General features: G+C 38.9%; 1 protein-coding gene across 2 annotated transcripts in view; it reads left to right on the top strand.

Annotated features, from left to right (window-relative positions):
• The window catches only part of NECTIN3 (nectin cell adhesion molecule 3), a 42,534-nt gene extending 27,595 nt beyond the window's left edge, over window positions 1-14,939 (top strand). The window contains exons 6-8 of one of the 2 annotated variants that reach the window (XM_035115064.2): window positions 7,222-7,360; window positions 9,410-9,494; window positions 13,329-14,939. In XM_035115064.2, the coding sequence (XP_034970955.1) occupies window positions 7,222-7,360; window positions 9,410-9,494; window positions 13,329-13,502 (398 nt within the window). In that variant the 3' untranslated portion in view covers window positions 13,503-14,939. The other variant, XM_035115063.2, reaches the window with a different exon arrangement.
• Window positions 14,940-22,656: the final 7,717 nt, after the last annotated feature.

The following is a 22,656-nucleotide window of genomic DNA, read 5'->3' as shown; positions in this document are numbered from 1 at the left end:
AATTACTTAGATTGTATTTTAGTCTTCTAGATTTTGTCTACTTAATTAGCCTACACAGCTAATTATTTTTTTGGAGAAAAGTCTAAACATTAACAATAGCATTTCATGAATAACCTCCTCCAGTGGGCTATTAGTTTTAAAAATAGTTTTAAAAAATAAATACTCTAAACCAGGCATCGCCAACCACCGGCCCATGGGCCGGATACGGCCCGTGGAGGCCATTTATCCGGCCCACGGGCCGCCTGTGAACCGAGCCGCCTGCTCGGCAAGTCCCCCGCACGCTGTAGTAAACCGATTTCTGGCACTGCGGACATTTTGGAAATGGGCAGCCAGCACCGGAAATCGCTTCTGCACAGCCACGGACATGCGCAGAAGCCATTTCCGGTGTTTGAGACATAGGCAGCGCGGCACGGGAAATCGCTTCTGCGCCTGTGCGGCCCATGTCCCGCCCACAGACGGTAGTCCATGGGAATCCTCCGGCCCACGGGCAGAAAACCTTGCCAACGCCTGCTATAAACTGTCTCCTGCCCTTTTTTATATCATCTAGAATCCACTTGATAATGTAAATTATATTAATACTATTATATTCAGGATCCAAAGAACACTACTTTATGTATGTCCTAGGGTTTGGGCATGATCAGTAGAATTTGTTTCCTCTGACATATCCACGGGCCATATCACAAGCAGCTTATGCCACTCAACACAGTTTCAAGATCATTGCCATGTGAGACTGAAAAGGGACCCACTGTTTGTTATACACAGCTCCAAACTCTCTTGGGTACATAGAACAACTTGTGTTTCTTTAATCTAAGCAATTTCCCTATCATCCACATACAACAGTTTCCAATACCCAAATATAGTCTTAAATACATCTTGCATAGTCAGCCCTTAACAAACCTGAGCAATACTCATGCAAAGTAAAGTTTGCATGTGTTGTTTGAGCTTTTAAGTACCCATACCACAACAGAATAAACCTGCAACTTTAGGTGTCAAATATTAGAAGGTTCATTAGGTGCTTTTCATAGAAATTGAATGAATCATAGAATTGTAGAGTTGGAAAGGGACCCTGAGGGTCAATTTTGAAATAAGAAACAAATTTATTATGCTTTGATTTGTTCCACAAGTTCTTTTTTGTTTTGTTTAGAAAGTTCCTATTTTGATTAAAATGTTTCTTTAGTACTAGTGAGAATTTTGGAAGAATTGAAGTACACAATAAACTTTTTAATGCTGCTATCTTTTAAAAAAATTTAAAATCTTGTAACTATCAAATTGAATCCTACCACTACATATATGGTCAGGGGAAATGAAAATAATGAAGAGCTAACTTCAGCATGCAGCTTATAGTTTTTCATTCTCTAACAAAACTATATATAATACATTATTTCTTTCATTCATTCATTCTTAACTCTGCCTTGGAATATAAGAAAAGGTTGACTTTTCAGCTGATGGCATTAATCCATGTTTGCTCTAAAACAGCATGGAAAAAATTGTTGATGATATTGTTAGAGTAAACTATTTTTTCATACTTCAGTAAGCTGGTCCAGAAGTTGTCTGCTCCCTCTACCCAAAGTAATGGAATTAAATGAAGAATGAAAAACTATGCTGAAGTATTTTTACTTACTCATCAACTGTGCTTTCTTATCAGCTCTTAACTTAGTTTGCATTGACATTCTCTGCCTTTTCTGTGTCTTGTGTATCTCTGCTCTTTCATTAGATCCTCCTACTACTACCACTTCACCACCCACGATTCCATGGCTTCCTTCAACTGATGGCATCACAGGTTTAGCAACTCAGCCAAAACTAAAGCTTTTTCCAACATCACCATGGCCAGCAATGCAGGAAGACAATTGGGGCACTATCATCGGTAGTGCAGTGGGCGGGGCTCTTTTCCTGATACTTGTATGTGTCTTGGCTGGAGTTATCTTGTATAGGAGAAGGAGGACGTTCCGTGGTGACTACTTCGCTAAGAACTACATTCCACCATCAGATATGCAAAAGGAGTCCCAAATAGATACCCTCCAGGTAGAGGATGTGGATTCTTACCCTGACAGTGTGAAAAAGGAAATAAAACATCCCGTGAACAGTCACATAACTAAAGACTACTTGGGAGAATCTGAAAAAACAGACTGGAACAAAGTAGACACTATTAACAGGTACCAGGACAGGTATGAAAGACCAATGGATTACTATGAAGGTGGAACACTGGGAATGAAATACTTAGGTGAAGAATGTTATGAAGAGAATGAAGATGACTTAGTTTCACATGTAGATGGCTCTGTAATATCTCGAAAGGAGTGGTATGTCTAAAGACCACCTTCAAGTCTTGACTATACATAAAGCTCCTTCATTAGCTGATCACTTTCAGATTGTTTATACTTTTTCTTGAGGAATAGGTTTTTGAAGTTGATTTTCAAGCTTTTTATATTCTAACTTGACAATTGAAATGTAAAAACCTCATTTAAATGTATTGAAGCTGCTTTATTATTTTTTTCAATGCTGTACTACTGTCTTTCACAAGATATGAATTTTAATATAGCGCTTTATTTGGCCTATAGCACAAGATAACCAAGTGCTAAGTGGAAAAAGAAATTGTTATAAAAAGTTTGAAATGAAGCAACTGTCTTTGCTTGTGACTACAAATTTATGATCAAGACTTACCTTGATAGTACTTTTTGATCCATAATTCTAGTAAACGGTAACATGAAACTGATTCAAGTACAGAGCTGATCTAAGGTACACTTTGTTTACAAAAAATTTTTATGACATGAAATATTCTGATGGCACAGTTTTTTCAAAGCTTTATTTTTAGGTTTTCTGCACAGAATTTAATACCTCTACATTTTTGAGCCTTGCCATTTAGATACTGTAGTAGGTGGTACCTTTTACAGATGACTTGTTGCACTGAACCTGCTGCAATAGACTTTTCAATGAATTAAGTCTTGCAGCATAACAGGAACTCTATATTTTGACACTGCATTTTATTTCCAAGCACTGGGATGTAAGATTCCAATCACTTCAGTTTTGTTTCCAGACTCATCCTTTCCGGAAGATTTATTAAATGTTATTTTGATCCGATACAAACAGTTTACCCTACCTAAAAGGGGAAAAAAGTAATGTTCAGGAAATACTAGGTTTTCATAAGCAGTCTACAGAACATTAATTAAGCACAGAGCTACAAACGCATTTAGTTGAAACCCAGATGCAACTTCTGTATATGAATGAAGATGCATTTTAAGAAATAAACTTTTGGCTTTTCACAGAATTTGATGGTACAAGAAGTATTTGGACTGTCTAAAGAAATGTTGGCTAAAAAGCAGGGAAGCATTAAATGCAGGAGCAAATTTAGACTTTGTAAGCATTTATCACTGAAAAACATGGCATATTTTGAAAGAGAAGGACGAAACACTTTGGCTTAAACAGAAAATATACTAGCATATTAAATATACTAGCAAATATATTTCATATGAGGCATTTTGAGAAATTTGTGCTGCTTGAAAAGAATTGGAGTAGTGCAGTAAAATTACTATTAAAGTAAATTATTACTTAATAGATGGGAGAAACAAATATATGTAAGGAGGGATTTTCTCTGAAGGGCATAGGAAATAGAGGCAACTGTGGTGTTTAAATATACATCTCACATATAGGCTTTAGAAAACCTAGTTGGTTGTGTAGACAATATAGCACAACCAATCGGAGCCCATCATACTTGCTTAGAAGCAAATCCCATTGAAAATCTTCTGTTCAAACATGCTCAAAACTGAAAAGGTAGATGAGTGTTTGCTTCAATAGAAACTTCTTTAAAACATTTGCATATGAATAATTAGATGAATTTGGTAGCATGTGTACAGACAATATTAATGCTTTTTAGCTTCCCAGTAAAAACCTTGGAAGTAATATGAGCACATTACATAATGACTTGCAGTATTTTAGAGCTTTTCAGTCAGTACAGTATCTGTATTAAGGTGCAGTTTTGACAGCACACTGTGACTTGGTTGCTATGTCTTCAGAAATGTGACTGCAGTTGAGTATAAATACATGAAACAGGTTTTCTATACGTCTCTATCACATTGATAATTTAAGTGGTAACACTATTTTACTTCACCAAAGTATGTCTTCAGTACATTTGGAAGTAAAATTATTAAACCATGCTTGCCTGTAAACTCAAGGGAGTTTCGATAATTGCTTCATGGATCTGATCCACCAATGGCTGAAGTGCTTACTTCAGTTAGCTTTTGATCAGGCCACAAGGTAGCAGGTCCTAATTTGTGTGTGTGTTGTTGTTTTTTTAAGATAGCTCATGGTCTTGGGAACACCTCCATTGTAATGCCATACTTTTCTGTAAGCCCTCTAGAAAGCTTTCTTGTGACACTCAAATTTAGAAGCAAGTTCCTAATATTCTGTGTTCTTCAATATAAATTTGTTAAAATTTGATCAAGAGCTTTACAGTTTAAAATGAAGAGGTTCATAATAGGTTTAAAATGTTCAGTGTTGCAGTGTTTTTACCTAATGTATGTTTGGTGTAAATACAGAATTGATTGTAAGTATGAATAGTTGTGTGAAATAAATCTTTTGTTAAATTAATTTCTTGAATGCAGGTCATATCCACAAATGATGGAAAGGCATATAAAATGTAATAGAGGTTAGATTTGTGGTGAGGAAACAGGTAGACTAGAAAATGAGAGCTGAATACAGAAAAAAAACTGTTGAATTAGTACTTCTATATAGCATCTGAAATACTTAACTATATTGGTAAAAGTGTTCATAGACACTAGTCAACATAGCTGTCCTTGATGGCAGATTGTATAATTTGTACCTCAAAGTCTAGGTAAATTGCAGAAAAAGCTGTAAGGTAACACTTAATTTTTAACTGCAGAAAGTTTGGCCTGCTGTTTTGTTTGAAGTTGCCAAATTCTTTACTCTGGAGTAACTATGGAGAACATCAACTATGGAGAAAAGTTGATAACGATAAACACAACTATAAACACAAGACTTGAATTGGTCTTGCCTTCAGATGACTCTACACATAATAAGAATCCCCAAACAAATAGAATCCATACACAGGACAAATATGGATTATGCCCAGTGTATTTTGTAGTGATATTTCTCAGCATGTCCAGAAAACATTTGCTGCTGTAGCCACCAATATGCCTTTGTGTTTATATACAAAGTAGGTATCATTGAGATGATCCTTGTTTAAAATCAGATGAGCCAGCACAAGTTGTTTTCCAGAATGAATGAAACACGATTACAGCATAGCATAAACACCAGTTTGAGTTTTGTGAGTTGTATCAGCTGGGAGACAACCTAATACATAGCTATATACTGAAGATTGTATGCTTGTGTGATGAAAGCATATGTGCCTATTTTGTCAATGCTGCTAAATATATGTATACTTTGGTGAATCATGTTCATTGGATTAATAGCTTGGGAGTCATTATGCAGTAGCAAACTTCCAGACACTCATTATTTGCCAGTTGGTTGTTGCACATTCCATTCTTCCTGAAAAGAGCTGATTTTGCAGCTTGCTAATGATTCCCAGGCAGTCTCCCATTCATGCAGTTTTCAGAGTCACTTCTATGTAGCATCAGTAGAATTGCATTGTGTGCCTTCGGACCATTATTTGGGCTGCTAAGTCAAAGAGCTCAGTTGATAGTGTTCTGCAGTTTGCAAATTACGTTCAGTGTGTAATAAATCACAAGTCCTCATGAATATTGACGTTGGGTGTGAGAAGTACTGATTGTTCAGTTGGGAAATAGATTAGAAAGGGAAGGTGTGTACCAGATAAGGGCAGATCATACTTAATATTCATATTTGCCATGAATGAATGGACTTTCTTCGGTAGGGAAAATGCAGTACTTATATATGGTCTTCCTTGTATACATTTGTTGATGCAGGCGTGCATCTTTCCTCCAAGATGGAAAAAAAAGCAGTTTGGGGTGATAGTGTGAAAACTCATGTGGGAATGGATTAAGAACTACCCCACCTGTACCTTCTGCTTTGGATTTCAGCCTCCACAGCCACATAGGGAAAAACATAGGGACAAACTACACACCATGTGTGTAGTTGAGACATGTATAAGTAATACTTTAGGTGGATTTGGGCCATTGGTATATAGGCCTCCGAAGTCTAGACTTTTCCCCCTTGGAAATGATGTCCAAATTCAAAGTAGGCTGTTATATGAACTTTTTTTCCCATTCTTGCAGCTGTCTAAAGCTTTTCATGGCAGTGTTGCATGTTGGTGAAGCAAAAAGCAGTGCATGCATTCATATATTCTGAGATAGGATGGAGATAAAAATAATGCTAAAGGCATTTTCAAATACTTATGAAATATTTAAGCAATGATTTGCACATTCAGTACAGGTAACACATTTCATGTAACAGAGTAACTGGGCAACTAATTAACTTGCCACTAAAGTGTAACACTCTTATTGACCTGCCACTGTGGTCCACTTCTACTATGATGAGTCACTGAAAATTGTGAACATTTCTAATGTACCTGGTACAGTTCCTGATTTTCAACATGTCACTGAAAAAAGTTACAGGCCTTCAGATTTTTGCAGAGATTTTGTTTGTGTTTTAAGTAAAATAAAACAATGTCTACTGATTTCTACCAAAAAAAAGGATACAGCTAGCCATTTGATAGTAAAATTAGATAACTTCAGATATCATTGTTTTGTTGTATCTCAGGGATATAGAATAAGCAAAGTTGCTTTGGTAAGTATAACTTCAGTAGCTTGCACTTTTGCATTCTTAAAGTATTAGATAACTATTTCTAAACCAGACGGAACTTTCAGAATAACTGCCATTTATTTTTGTATCTTGTTCCTATGCACAGTCTAAAAACAAATGGTTCTATTTGTAGATTGAAATACAAAAGTTTGCTATGCTAAAAATTACTTTCCCAGACATTGTTAAAGGCATCTGTCTCAAATATGTAACGCCCTGTGAATTGAAAATCATTTTCATGTCAACATATTTTGATTCCTCTTTTTTTATCTTTAAAAGTTTAAGACTGTATGTTCAAATTCTGCCTTCAGCAGTCATTTTTTAAATATTGCATAGCTGTTTATGACCCGAATGCAGTGGTAATGATAAATTGTAGATTCTACAACATGTTTAACTCAAAGGCCGATAACTGTATTTCTTTTTCCTGAATTTGAGGAGTTTTGATAACATGACTCATTGCTTGAAAATCATAATGCATGCTGAATTACATTTCAGATGTTCCATTTAAGCAGTCGTCATCAGTAGCTGTAGCTGGGGCTGTAATAGGAGCAGTACTTGCTCTCTTTATCATTACCATCTTTGTGACAGTACTACTGACTCCCAGAAAGAAAAGGCCCTCTTACATGGACAAAATGTAAGTTTTTGTTTGTTTCTAAGCTGATATTGCTTTCAAAAAAGCTTGAAGTGTTTACTCTCCCTTTTTCTCATGCTATACCATTCTATTCTGCTTTAAGGCCCCGTCCCTGCAGTGTTAGTACAAAATGTTAGCATACACTACTCAAAAAATATATACCTAGTCTAAGAACTTTACACTAGCACAAATTAAAAATTCTTTGCGTTTATAATGTGTTTATTTTATTTTTATTTAGAAAGATCTGTAGAATGCTTAATCACTCTGTAACCAGTATACATTATATACCATCTGCAGCAATATCAGCAAAGGCTAATTGTCTGTTATTTGTAAAGTTTTGCTTTTATGTTTGTTGAATATGTTGGTGGTGGGTGGGTGGAACCCCTAAAATAATATTGTATACCTGCCTCTATACATCGTACACCTAGACGTACAATAAAGGTGTTGTTAGGCTTAAGAAATAATAGTGCTTCCCTTTTAATTTCTCAATAGTCTCTTACTGGTTATTCACAATCTAGCATCTTTCTGACTTTATAGATATTCTATTGGCTTTTAGCTTTAATTTTTTTTAAAAAAAAAGTCTCGGTTTCCTGCTGGGTAGGTGAGGGTGTGGGAGAGATAAATATGAAGATGATCTAGAAATCATTCATAGTTCCACCCCAGACTGAACTTAATTCGCCTTCAGTTCAGCAATGTTAAGAACTACTTTTAGAGATTTTGTGAATTAGTTCTGTGAACTCACCTGAGGGTCATAGTAGATACCGTAGCTCATTGAAGATACTGAGTGAGTGTGCTAGCGATCATTAGGAAAGGAATAAAACTACCAATATCCTAATGCCATTATAGAAATCTCTGGTTCGGCTACATTTGGAATATACTGTACAGTTTGAGTCACCTCACCTCAAAATGGATATTGAAGAGTTGGGAAAGGTTCAGAAAAAGGACAACCAAATATCGGGATGGAATGATACCCTTATGAGGAAAGATTGCAGCCTTTGGGACTTCTTGGTTAAGAGAAAAGGCAAATAAGAGGTGACATAAAGGTAAAGGGAACCCTGACCATTAGGTCCAGTCGCTGATGACTCTGGGGTTGCAGCACTCATCTCGCTTTACTGGCCGAGGGAGCCAGCGTACAGCTTCCGGGTCATGTGGCCAGCATGACTAAGCCGCTTCTGGTGAACCAGAGCAGCGCACGGAAACGCCATTTACCTTCCCGCTGGAGCGGTACCTATTTATCCACTTGCACTTTGACATGCTTTCGAACTGCTAGGTTGGCAGGAGCTGGGACCAAGCAACGGGAGCTCACCCCGTTGCAGGGATTCGAACCCCGCCGACCTTCTGATCGGCAAGCCCTAGGCTCTGTGGTTTAACAGAGCCCTAGGCTCTGTGTCAAGACGTGCCACCCACGTCTATGAGGTGACATAGAATGTTGTAAAATCAGACATGGCATGGAGAAAGCTGCAAGAGAAAAAAACCCATCATAACACTAGAACTCCTCGACATTCAATGTAGCTGAATGTTGGAAGCTTCAGGACAGATAAAGTACTTTTTCTATAGTTAAAATATGGAATTCTCTCCCCAAAGTAGCAGTGATAGCCACCAACCTGGATAGCTTTTAAAGAGAATTATACAGGCTGCCAATGACTGGCTATACTCCCAAGGTTGGAGGCAGCAATGCTTCTGGAAACCCGTTGCAGGAAATTGCAGGAAGGGAGAGTGCTCTTGTGTTTATGTCCTGCTTGCAGTCTTCCCAGGTGCATCTGTTTGCCACTGGACTAGATGGGCCATTGGACTGATCCAGCAGGGCTGTTCTTATATAATGTGCTCTGTTTCTCTTTATACAGGTAATGCCTGACAAATGTGTTGAGTTATTCGAACTAATGCCATTTAAGAATTTTTCGCAAATGATACTTGCAATTTTATATTAACGGAATTTCCTATTATATGACCAAGGAAGTTTCCATTTTGCTTAATTACTGTACAGCTGTAATCCACACTTGGTTCAATTATTTCTCCAATAGTGGTGACTAAACTGCAAGTTTTCCAATGCAGGATTGATCTTCCACCAACACACAAGCCTCCGTCTTCATATGAAGAAAGAGCTCTTTCCTTGTCTCAGAAAGAAATAATTCTTCCAGTAAGTTATTGATAAAACATACTTCCAAAGTAAAAGGGTCTTTACATAATGTTGGTTATATAATGTTGCTTAATACAAATTGATCTATAGAAGATATTCAGTTGACATAAGACATTATTTGGTTAATCAATTGATATAGTATACTTCTGCCAGCCAGACTTCTAAGTACTGTACACTAATCCATTTCATTCCCCATGTGAGGGTTTAATCAGGTTCTTATGGGTTTATCCCAAGCTGGAGTCCTCTTTGAGAATGAACCTCAGATTGCATTATATATATGAGTAAATGTATGTGTGTCTTGTCAAGTCTGAAGGGTGCACACTCATGAACTTCATTACATGTCCCTTTAAGAATACTTGGAAGTAGTGAGTGTTGAAGGAATTGCAGGTAGTAAATCTTCTGCAACCCCATCCCCACAAGAGTGCTACTAAAACTCATGGCAGAGTGGCAGCAAATCTTTAGGGGTGGGCAGGGGAAGGTGGGAGAAATATTTGTTCAGTCAACTTTATTATAAAAGGTAAAGGGACCCCTGACTGTTAGGTCCAGTCACGGACGACTCTGAGGTCGCAGGGCTCATCTCGCTTTACTGGCCAAGGGAGCCGGCATACAGCTTCCAGGTCATATGGCCAGCATTACTTAGCCGCTTCTAGCGAACCAGAGCAGCGCACAGAAACACCTTTTACCTTCCCGCCAGAGCGGTACCTATTTATCTACTTGCACTTTGACATGCTTTTGAACTGCTAGGTTGGCAGGAGCTGGGATCAAGCAACGAGAGCCCACCCCGTTGCAGGGATTCAAACCACCGACCTTCCGATCAGCAAGCCCTAGGCTCAGTGGTTTAGACCACAGTGCCACCTGCATCCCTCAACTTTATTATAAGCCTACACAAAAGTTATTTTAATTTCACCCCCACCCCCATTCAAAGGAATGCTCACCCACCGAAAGTAATGAAAAAGTCTGGGCCGCATACTTTGATTCAGCATAACTCATATTGGATTTCTGTACCACATTAATTGACTTTTCAGGAGCCTGTAATTTAGCCACCCAAATCTACTGTTAGGTTCTTCTGTGGCTATAGAAACCAACAGGATTGGAGGAATGCAGCCACTCCAGAAAATGCTGGGGTTAGCCCTAACAATATGAGGCAATCATCTTGCTAGCCTGCACAGTCAACAACATGGTCACCATTGCATTCTGACTAAGTAAATCTATGAAAGGCATGCAAGTTTTTGGTCACTGAAGCTTCCAGTAAAGGATTGTGGAAATCCTTGTGTTCCCCAACTAGCAGTTGAAGCCCCTGAAATACTGATGTGAAAGAATATTGTGAGCAAAACTAGGTTCAGTGTCAAACTGTCTGGTTAAAAGTTCTAGACATCATCTAATAGTGCCTAAATACAGTCTAGCCAGGCCCCCTGCACACACCATTCAGAAGTAATTGTGCGGTATTATAGAACTGAATAGTGTTTGTTTAGTACACTATGAAGCAAAAAGTGTTTGGCCTACATTATAAAGTATCAAAGGAAGTAGAATAAACCCAGACAAAATATGACTACCAATCCAGAAAGCAGTATGACTCCATCAGAGTCAAGTGATTTTCTAATGTTTGGCTAACAAATCTCAGAAGAGACTGGCATAGTTAAGTTTTGGCATCCACTTACAATGAAAGCTGATTGGGTTTGCATTAACTGTTGCATCCAAAACTACAGTTAAAATAGTTTTGCATATTGGAATCTTTACAGAATACAAAGCTGCTTCACTATAGTTGCCCAAAATTATGTAATGATGAGCTGCAAGCAAGATACTTGCATTTGCTTTCTGTGTTAAAGATTAAGACAGTGTTGGGTTGAGGTTGAGGGTTGGTATTCATTTCTGAGGTTTGGAGATATTTGTGTGCAAGTACGGTACCATAGAACTTTTTTTAATAAAAAATTCCTTCTAATTTCTTCTAAAATCAAAGTGCTTACGAAATTCTCTTTTGTTTTCTAAGTTATTTTGTGGAATGATACAAGGTGATCAGAAGACATAAATGCATTCTTACTGTGTACATTGATGTAGCTGCATGTGATTGTGGTATAAGGCACATTCATACCTATCTTAGGGCAAGATGTTTTCCTTATTTTTTAAAAAATATTTAGTGCCATTCACCAAGCTTCCATAGAAACAACAAAATAATACTATGCAAACAGAAAGCAATACAGCAGTAACTAAAAGCACAGCTGAGTGATTGTTAATTTCAAACTTCAACTGATACGAAACAAAAACTTGACTTTCTGGATAACCAGCAAGGATGGTATTCTTCACTTGGGGCAGAAGTTCTCTTAATATTGGTCTGCCTACAGAAATGGCCCTGCATTGTGGGGAGGCTAGATCTTCCCTACAAGATGGATGAATCTGGCAGGTCCTCAGCATTAGCTCTTAAGTGCCAGGAAGATCTTGCTTCTTGAAGCATGTAGTGGCTGCCCCAACACTGGTCATCACAGCAATCTCAGTAAGTTTGGCACCCAGCAAAAGTCCTGATGTGCAAGTGGACTGGAGTATTGCCACTGTCATGCCTGCTACTTCTTCACTGGCCACAGCTGGTGCCAACATTTCAGCAGCAAAAGATTATGCCACAGGTCGCCCATTGAGTGTCCTGCTCCAAGCACTGCTGGGACAGAAACCACAATGCCTACTCTCAGACCTTTCCTGCTTTTCCACAGTGATCAGTCTTCTTTGAGTCTTGGGATCCAGATGTTTGCAGTGGCTTAGAATCTGCTGCTTGCCTTTTCCCCATCTAGCCAGCAAATGGTTGCCTGGAGTCCAAAACTGGGTGAAATGCAAGGTGCTGTAAATTTTTATAAACCTGAGTTTTGAATGAGGAGGACATGGAGCAAGAAGAAAAGAAAATACCCTGTTTCTGAATAACAGTTTCATATTTCTGCCTCCAACACTTTGGTTGGTTTTGACCTTTAGGGCCCTAGCTTGGATTCAGGGTGCCTGAAGGATAGCCACTCCCAACATGTACCTGCCTTAGACAGCATCAGCATCTTCAGGAGCTCTTCTCCAGGTGCCCCCATCAGGTGAATTGTGCCAAATAGTTACCAGTGGAAGTGCCTTTTCAGTAGTGGCGCCCCAGTTATGTAATGTCCTCTCCACACTTTGCACAATATCGCAACCTCTCCTGTGCTGAACAGCCTGGTAGTTAGGAGTGGTTCCCAGAATGCTGGATTCCTCACCTCTAACCAAGGGCAAACAAGATAGTATGCATAAACTCAACCTTGTGCAACTCAGCCTTTACCCTGATAAACACTCAAGGAAGAGTTCACATGGACTGCTGAATGAAGCAGAGGGAGAAGGTGTCACCCATTCTTTACTGTTGGGTTTTTGCTTCAGATGACCCCTTGGTAAAAAATTCTTAGTCACTACTATATCACTTAGTATGGAAGATTATGTCCATATGCAGAATAAATGTGGGCCTTAAATGAAGCTTTTCAACTATTAAATAATACTAAGTTTTGAAAAATACTGTTAAATGGAGAAAAGGCCTTCATTCAATATTTGTTTTTCTTTTACTGAGCTATCTTAATACTGCTTTTTATTGTATGTTGACAAATATTAATGGTACTGAATGTGCATGATATTGAAGAAAGTGTAAATTACAGATAGTCCATATCATTATACTATAAATTAAGTAATTGTATTCATTTATTATTTAGGATTCCACAGCTATTAGTACGTCTAGTTTGAGTATTCTCATTCAAGGGCATACCTTTTAAGAAGAAAGTAATATGATGAAGAAGCCAGAAAGATTTTTGTATCATTCTTTAATCATCTGTATTTCATTTTGTTTTTTAGAAGATGGTAAACTGCAGGCAACTGAGCTATGAAGAAGAAAATTCCTCGGCTCCTAGCCATCTGCAAATGTGCCCAGCTTTCAAGCAAACAAATTGCAAAGACTGGAGCAGCAAGAAGCACCCTGAGCCAGACAACAGAAGAGTGTATATCAATCCCAGGGAACATTATGTTTGACTTCTCACCTGTAAATTGATGATCAAAAGTAATATGACTTTTCTAATAACTGTTTTATATCATATGGGTTTCTAGCTTCATGATTTAGGTTCAGTGAATGCTTTGCTTTCTCTTGTGGAAAAAATGAGGCAAAGGAAATAGGAATAGTAGTAAAACTCAAAATTTGTAGAGACAGTGGTTCTTAATACTTTACTACAGTAAATATGTCTACCACAGATTTTTGTGTATTTTGAAATTTCTATGTATTTTTATTCATCTCAGTTGGATGAGGGTATAATAGTGAAATTAGAACCAATTTTTCTTAGCTATTCCTCTGAATTGTGTGGCGCTGTGGGTTAAACCACAGAGCCTAGGGCTTGCCGATCAGAAGGTCGGTGGTTCGAATCCCCACGATGGGGTGAGCTCCCGTTGCTTGGTCCTTGCTCCTGCCAACCTAGCAGTTCAAAAGCACGTCAGAGTGCAAGTAGATAAATAGGTACCATTCCGGCGGGAAGGCAAACGGCGTTTCCTTGCTCTGCTCTGGTTCGCCAGAAGTGGCTTAGTCATGCTGGCCACATGACCCGGAAAAACTGCGGACAAACGTTGGCTTCCTTGGCCAGTAAAGCGAGATGAGCGCCGCAACCCCAGAGTTCACGACTGGACCTAATGGTCAGGGATCCCTTTACCTTTACCTAACTAACCCTATAATATTTCCTGCTGTGAGTTTCTCCAATCTCCCCCAGTCTGCAGCTTCATTGGCTGCTGCTTTTTGGAGTATGGAAAGTTGCAATTCAATGACATTGCATCATGTGTTTTGTAATCTTAGATATTACTGGAAGGGAGAAGAGGAGGCATGGGCTCTTGCATTTGGCTACAGCCATGAATGCTTGTAACAGTAAAAACCAAGTGCTCATTTACTGATTCATTGCCTTTTAGGAAATGCTGGAAGGTGTTGCCTACTTCATAAATGAACGGTTTTGCTATTGTCCTGGGTTAATGCTAGCCCTAAATCGTTACCTTGCCATTTAAAACAGTGGAGCACAACTTTTCAGGATTCACTTTCATACCAGTGATTCTTACCTGAATCAGATTTTTTTTAGTCATTCGCTTAATCAGTCATACCAGAAGTAAAAATTGGAATATTGAAAAGGTAAAGAGTGACTTCATGTACTACAGAAAGAGAAATAAAAATAGTGTAGCAAAAATAATGGATAAGATGTTTGTTTTTGTTCCATTATTTACATGAGTGTAGAAAACAGTTTAAAGGGGAACCCAGTTGGATGCATTCCCCCTGAATTTCCCACATTTAGTATTTTTTAGCTATTTTCTTTGGCCCAATTATGTGTAATCTCCTAGCCATAAAGGGCTCCTACGTTCAGTCTTTTCATTTACATTGCAAGATGCATCGACCAATTACTTTGCTGTTTTGTTCTCAAATGTAGTAAAAGGTTGGCTTCACCTAATGTGTCCTTTCTTATTTAGACCTGCAAACAAGCGTGAAGGTCCTATCATGCTGCCAATAACAGGCCAGTGGGAGGTGTAGATAGTTCTACAAGCCTACATTTCATTGGTTTTCATCCTTATTGTGTGGCACAATGGTAAAGGTTCCATGGGGTTTATAGAAATGCAAATAGGCCTTTGAACAGAGTTTCAAGTTTATTGCTGAAGGTAAGTAGCAAAATAAATGGCAAGTAACCTTGAAATGCAAATTATGTACTAAGATGTAGCTTTTATGTAAAAAGGGCAACTAAGTCAATTGTCCCTGTACAAAACAAATGAATTTCAGTTCTATATGTAAAGAGGTGTGGCATGTTTTAGGTGCACGTTTGCCTACATGATTTTGTGTTCTGAGCACAGTGCTTAGAAAAATGGATGAGGTATATATAGGGAGATAAGTGAATTTAGAGCAGACTATAAAGTTTCAATAAAGATGAACTTGATACACTGTTTAAGGTCTTGTGTTGAAACACTAAACACATATTCATATTTTTGTTGCTTAAAAATGTATGTGGTTTTGCATTTTAAACACAAACAATCTTTGTTTTTAATACTTATATATGTGCCAATGTCAATTTGAAGAAACGTAAAAGTAGAACATTTGTATTGCACTATTCTAAATGTGCATGGGTAGATAGAAGTTGTTTCATTTATTTCTGCATAGTAGGCAAAATAAATTGGACCCAATCAAGATGAGTGGATTGGGCATTGGTTTTATGTATGTTCCCACCCCCATATAGAGATTCATTAAGATCTGGTCTAAATCTCGTGACCAACTCTGGGGTTGTGGCGCTCATCTCACGTTATTCGCCAAGGGAGCCGGCGTACAGCTTCCTGGTCATGTGGCCAGCATGACTAAGCCGCTTCTGGCGAACCAGAGCAGCACACGGAAACGCTGTTTACCTTCCCACTGTAGCGGTACCTATTTATCTACTTACACTTTGACGTGCTTTCGAACTGCTAGGTTGGCAGGAGCTGAGACCGAGCAACGGGCGCTCACCTGGGCATTTCTCCTGTTTCTTACACTTTTATCAGCTGTAAGGATGGGATGGACTGGCTCATGAAATAGGTTTTTTGGTTTGTTTGTTTTTTTACCATAGAGCAGGTGTGGCCAATATGGTCCCCTCCAGTGGTAGATCCATGCTATTGGCAATGCCAGTTGGAGTTGATGGAAGTTCTAGTATAGCAACATCTTACTGGCCCCACATTGCAGTGGTACCTCGGGTTACAAACACTTCGGGTCACAGACTCTGCTAACCCAGAAGTAGTACCTCGGGTTAAGAACTTTGCCCCAGGATAAGAACAGAAATCGCACGACGGTGATTAAGAATGGTTTCAGGTTAAGAACGGACCTCTGGAACGAATTAAGTTCGTAACCAGAGGAACCACTGTAGTTACCCCTGCTGTAGACTTCATGGCAACCTGGGGAAATGTCAATACTTGCTTAACGTTGGATAGTTAAGATAAGATGTTGACGAAGACCAGACAACAATTCAAGCATCCTGCCTTAGGAAAAGCATTGAAATGGAAAAAAATCTAATGGTATGCAAAAATATTTTCATCGTATTACTAGGGCTTTCCAAAACTTAGAATTTTCCAGATGCATGTACAGTCGTTTTTACTACATTTTCGTGTGAGATGGTAATGCAGTTTAACTTTTCAAAAGCATGTCAGATTTTTTTTTCCAGTCTTGTTAACTCAAGCCCAGAGAATTGCCGTTCTGCATTGGTGATCATGTTACAGAACTAAATCAATTTCAGACTCTGAATATAAGCTGTCTACTCCTGCCTTTTGCATAGGACTAGCAATTGAGATATCTCTGTGTTTTCTGCTTATCCCCAGACTAAGTTCTGGATTATTCAGCCATGGACAATCTGGCTCTCAATATGTTGACTGTCACTACACTTAACTGCATAAAGGAAATCAAAACTTGATTAAAATTTAGCAGCCTTTAGAAGCATGTATGAAATGCTTCAATTCATGATAATAAGGGAAGAATAAACCAAATCATACCTGTTGCTGCATTCTAGAAAACCTGAGCTTAACTATAATTTTCCTACACTTGGAAGAGTGTTTCTATATAGTTGTTTGCCTGCTGTAACCCAATTCTCATGGTAAAATTTAGCAATGCAACCTGACATCATATTGTTTTATCAAGTAGAGGCATATCTACAAGTAGCTAACAGAACTGTAGAAAAAAACAGCCTTACAATTTTGGGTTCCTGTATGTGGTGTAGCAAGATCTCACTTGGTCTACAAGATATGAATCACTGCTGAATACACTTAAGTCTACCCACTAACAGGAACTCCCTATACATTTCAAACCCTCAGGTGTTCACAATGCCTGAACAAGCCTATAATGTATTTTTGCCCATGCGCCACCTTTTGTTGACAGTTTGCTTCCTTTTTCTTTCTGTAGAAGGCTATTCTAGAAAATGCATTGCTGGTGGGTGAGTGGTGTTCCCCCCCCCCTAGTCCCTGGACAGGTGATTTTGCTTAAATGTACCATACAACAGGAGTAGTGTAGCTAATTATTACCATTATTATTATTTTGAATACCGCCCTTCACCCAAAGATCACAGGATTCACAACATAAAAATACAGTTAATTGTTGAAGTTGCTTCTGTGCATTCATAGAAATGAATTTTGAGTAATGCATGTCAGTGGTGGGTGTGACCAGAGGGAAAAGTGGACAGAATAATGAGAGAGATTCCTAGCCACACTAGGCTGCATTCCAGCCATTCAAAAGTCTCAGGCTATTTCCATGGATTCTGTATGCACATTCAGCTTCCAGTCAAGTAATGAGAGTGTAGAAAAATTACATGGCATGCATGCATGTGCATGTCAACTGGTAAAAAAAAAATTTAATTTGAATAAACCAGAGAAGTACTTAATAGCATAAAGAGAGAGACTCTTGATATGCAGTCCAGGTGCTTCCAAGACGACGTTCTTTCCTAGCGGAGTTCTTTCGTGTGCTAGCGGAGAGCATACCCAAATATAGAACAAAACAGTTCTGCAACATTTTTGCTGCCCTGACTCTTGACATTAACAATTGTGCAATGGATTGACTTCATAATCACCACATGCCTTGCAGCTTGGAGCCAGGGATGCAGCAGGGGGCCCAGATGGTTACCCAATGTGATCCCGAATTGGATTTGCTGCCACTCTTCATGGGAAGCAGAAGAGTGCCAGTACTGGGTAGCCAGCACTGTCCCCATTTTTGTTCCACATACTTCCCCCTTCATTTTCAGCATAAAACTTGCTTCTAGTTTCTAGAAGCAAAAAGGTCACCTTGTTCCTGCCCAGACAATGAAATTTCAAAAAGGATAGAAAGTGTTTTCTCACTCCCAGTCCCTTTCCCAATATTCCCAGATTAACCATGGTTTTTTTTAAACCTACTTCCAGAATCTTTTGGTGGCTCAGTTCAAGTCATGGATTTTATTGAAAGAACTGGTGGCTGCAGCCTATATTATTACCATTATCATTGCTTATTAAATTTGTATACCAACCTTTATCCGTAGATCTCAGGGCGGTTCATAATATGATGCAATACAATACAATACAAATTATACAGATAAGGCCCCAAGGTGAACAGCATCTGTTGGTTACTGTCCGTTGTACTGGAATAGGGGAACCTTTCATTGGGAAGAACCAATAAAAATGTGGAATTCACAGTAAGATGTGATTATTAGAGGTAGTGCTAATTGAACTCTGACCTTTTTGTTAAACCGATTCTCTAATAAGCTGGGATATCCAGGGTTTTAAGATTAGTTTGGCCCTTGCATTTTCCAACAAGTTTACACTTAGGCTACAAGTACTATAATCCTCTGGCACTGAATGGGACATTTCATCCCTTTGCAAATATTAGGTGGGGAGGTTCCAATCAAAACTATCAGTATCAAGGTTTTTTAAATTGCATTCATCTTCCTGTCCATTGACTAAGACTCTGCTAATGTTGTTCGTCTTCTTTTGCAATGTTCCAGGAATGGACACAGCATTAAAATAAAACTGATGAAGCATTAAGATCTTAGGAATTATTATAATTTGTATGTCAATAGGTTTTTCCTTTCTTTGAAAATATATTTATGTTGTGATTAATTCCCTACAATCAAACTTCATATTTACCAGCTCACAGATTTTGCACTACATATCCTTTTACAATTTTATTTACTGTATATTCCTGCGTATAAGACTACTTTTTAACCCAGGAAAATCTCAAAAGTCAGTTGTCTTATACGCCAGGTTGTATTTCTTATACAGCGAGTATATCCCAAACTCTATATTTTAACTGGAAAAGTTGGGGGTCGTCTTATACACCCAGTTGTCTTATACACCGGAATATACGGGTATTCAAAAACCTATATCAGCTTTTCACCATGTAGTTCTCCAAGCAGCTTACAACAATAGCGTATGCAACATACAGAATCTAAAACATAAACCTCCAAAATTAAAAACCCCAAGTATTTAAAAACTCCAATAATAATAATAATATGAAAAGTATTGAGTGTTCAAAGGCCTTGGAACATTCTGAACAGGCATCTGAAACTCAGTAGGGAATGACTTGCTTAACCTCTTGGTGGAGGGAGTTCCATAGAGATGAGCCCACAGCACTTGGAGGCACGATTCCTCAATGACCTCTGTTGTGCTTTTGGCTCTTGGGGAACCAAATGACCTGAGTGACCAACTTGGGGTGCCTAGGATAAGGCTGTCCTTAAACCATCATAGCATAATGCCCGGGAGGTGTGGGAATCTACCCTCCTCCTCTATCCCACTCCAAGAATAAAAACATGGGTAGCTATTCGTTTGTTGTTGTTCTGGAATGCCTTATACATTATGATGATGGATAGAAGGTGGTGCTAAATGACCTCTGACCTTTCGTTCACCATAAAGTGATTTCCTAGATAAACTTGAGGTTCTTAATCTGAATTTGACATAGTAGCTCTATTAATGACTGTTCTGTCATAGTTCAGTTGCCCTGTGCATCTTTCACTTCCTTTCGTAATAAATCAAAGGCTATCTGCAAACCTGATAATTAATGGAGTTGTAACTGCAGTTCAGTCGACTGAGGTGTGCTTAATCTTGGAGCTCTTTGGTTACTCCCCAAGCTTTTATCAAATTGCAACGAATCTCTCAGTTCACTCTAGGAGCAAGATGTTTATTGTTGCCAAGGCATAGAACATGATTGGGCTACGGCTTGGGAGGGAAGGATGGGGAGAGGATTGTAGTGCTCAGCTCTCCATAATGCAGCTGCACATTACAGTGCCATTTGTTAATACCAGATGTATAATAAGAAAAATATTGACAAGCTGGGACATGTGCAGAGGAGGGCTACCAGGATGATCAAGCCATTGAAGGTGCTTGAGCCCCCAATGGCACAGGTGGTTCCATGAATGCCTCCAGACTGCACTTCTGATTTTCAGAGAGATGCCAAAACGACACCCACCATTTCCCCTTCCCACGTGCCCCAGAATACCCTTTCCCAACCTGGAAAACATCTGGAATGGTACCCTAGTATGATGCCACATTCGAGACACCATGGAGGAAATAAAACAGCAGCTGGGCTGCCAAAAGAAGTCTTGCTGCCTCAGAGGAAAAGGAAGACGCTCCCTTGCTGCTGGTTGGTGAGCTGCCTTGGATCCTGACTGCAAACTTTGCACATCTTCCCTGAAAAGCTTTGAAGCAATCATTGCTCTCTTCTTTCAGGGGCTTAAAATATGACTGCCCCCCGCTCTTAATTCAGCTGAAAGTGCTCCCTGGAGAAAAACATATGTTCAGTCCTTTGTATAAATATTGTAGATCTTGGGGGTGCAATTACCCATCCTTTGCATCTGAGTCATAAGAGATGACTTCAGCTGCCAGTTGTGTTAGTTATTCTGAAAGCAAAGCTTAAAGTATCTGCCTCTCTCTAGTTCCTGAGATGTAGCTAACATCTGCCCCATTGCATGCTGCTATTATCTTGCTGGGGAAGCATTTGTGCGTTGTAGCCACACATTCTGCAGGACTTCTTTCTTCAGTAAATCAAAGGCATAATTTGCAAACAATGGTACTTTTAATAATAACAAGGGCAAGGGCAGAAGCGTCTTCACCTTCTATGGGAGGAATATGTCCTTTTCCACTTACAGTGGAAACAAATGACTTTTCAGGTTTTGTAGTTCTCCAGTTGTTATTTAGCTGCACCAGCCTAGCATTCTTTTTACTCCACACACTACATGGGACCAAATTGCCCTACAAGGAAAGCATTTTCAGGCCTTATTAATTCCACTGAAGTCCTGCACTGTCTTTGGCAGTTTTGTACTTCACCTTACATGGTGTCAGAATGGAAGTTCTCAAGGTAAGTGAAATGCTTCTAGAACTTTTGTTTATATGTCTTTGCAACTTGTAAATTAATTCATCCGAATTTTATAAATTTCCTTTTGCTTCACATCCTGATTGTAAATGAACTGGTAGCAATTTAACTAGTCCTGTGTGTGCACTTGCATACATGTGTGTGCATTTATACAACGGTGTGGAGGAGGAAAGTTGGAAACATGAGACATCAGACCAGAAGTGATGACATTATTTGCCAGGAATGTTGGGATAATGGATGGACCCTCCTTGCTCTAGCAAGTGAATGAGGTGATAACAAGCCTATCAAGTTTCACTGTGGTTTGTGACAGATTAGCAGAGCAGAAGATGGAGAATGAGTATCCAGCAAGGAATGTTGCTAATTTTCTGTGTTATGGTTCCTTCTTTGTGCCAACAGTTTAAAGGGTGAGACTTTTTTGCAATATTTTTGGGGGGAGTGACTGCAGGGACTGTTTCTGCATTTCATCATTTACCACTACGCCACTGTTTGTATGTGTGATTAGAAGTTGCACCAATAGGCATTTTAAACAGCCATGCATCTTTGAGATGCTGGAAAAACATTGGAAAGAAACCAGATGCGCATCTGTAATCTCTAGGCATTAGGGTCTCCTGATCCCAGCTTCCTGCAAAACATCTAAGTAGCTACCGTTGAAGTCAGAATCCTGCACTGGTTCCAGAATCTGCGGGTTCCAGCAACACAATTACGGCTAGCTCTTATACCATGGAGATAATCCAGACCCTTGATACTTTCTTTCTTCCCCTTTTGTCAGCTGCATAAGACTTAGTTGAGCTGAATGCCACTCTTAAGATTTGAAAGAAAACAAGAAATGAATCTGACAGATGTATCAATCTCAGGGGCTGACTGGAGGGCACACAAGGGAAGGAGAGATGGGACTCTGTTAAAAAGACCAGTAGGTTAAATCTAGTCCTGACAATTTATTTGGATTTTTAAAAACCCAGTAAGATTTTAGTGAAATCTACTTGATTTGGTGGTACCCAGAGTTAAGTGCTATGGTGGATCAAATTTGGATTTCAGGGGAAAATATATAAAGGTGGTAGCATTTTTTTCCCTATGACCAAATTTCTGAATCCTGACTGGTATATTTAGAATCCAAATGTTTGAATACCTAATGGGATTTGCCTTGTTACGATTTGAAGTGCACAACTAAAGTTTATTTTATGAGTGATACTGTACCGAGAGAAAGAGTTCACTCCAGGATCCTTAGTAAACACCACCATTTGTGATAAATAACACATAAGCATATTTATCCAGCATCATCGGTCACTATAGACAAGGGGCTGAAAATGAATATGCGGCATGTTTTGGATTTCT

The sequence above is a fragment of the Zootoca vivipara genome, chromosome 4, assembly GCF_963506605.1.
Source record: "Zootoca vivipara chromosome 4, rZooViv1.1, whole genome shotgun sequence".
Lineage (NCBI taxonomy): Eukaryota > Metazoa > Chordata > Lepidosauria > Squamata > Lacertidae > Zootoca > Zootoca vivipara.
The sequence above is the reverse complement of the archived record's forward strand: the minus strand, read 5'-3'. Positions and strand labels throughout refer to the sequence as shown.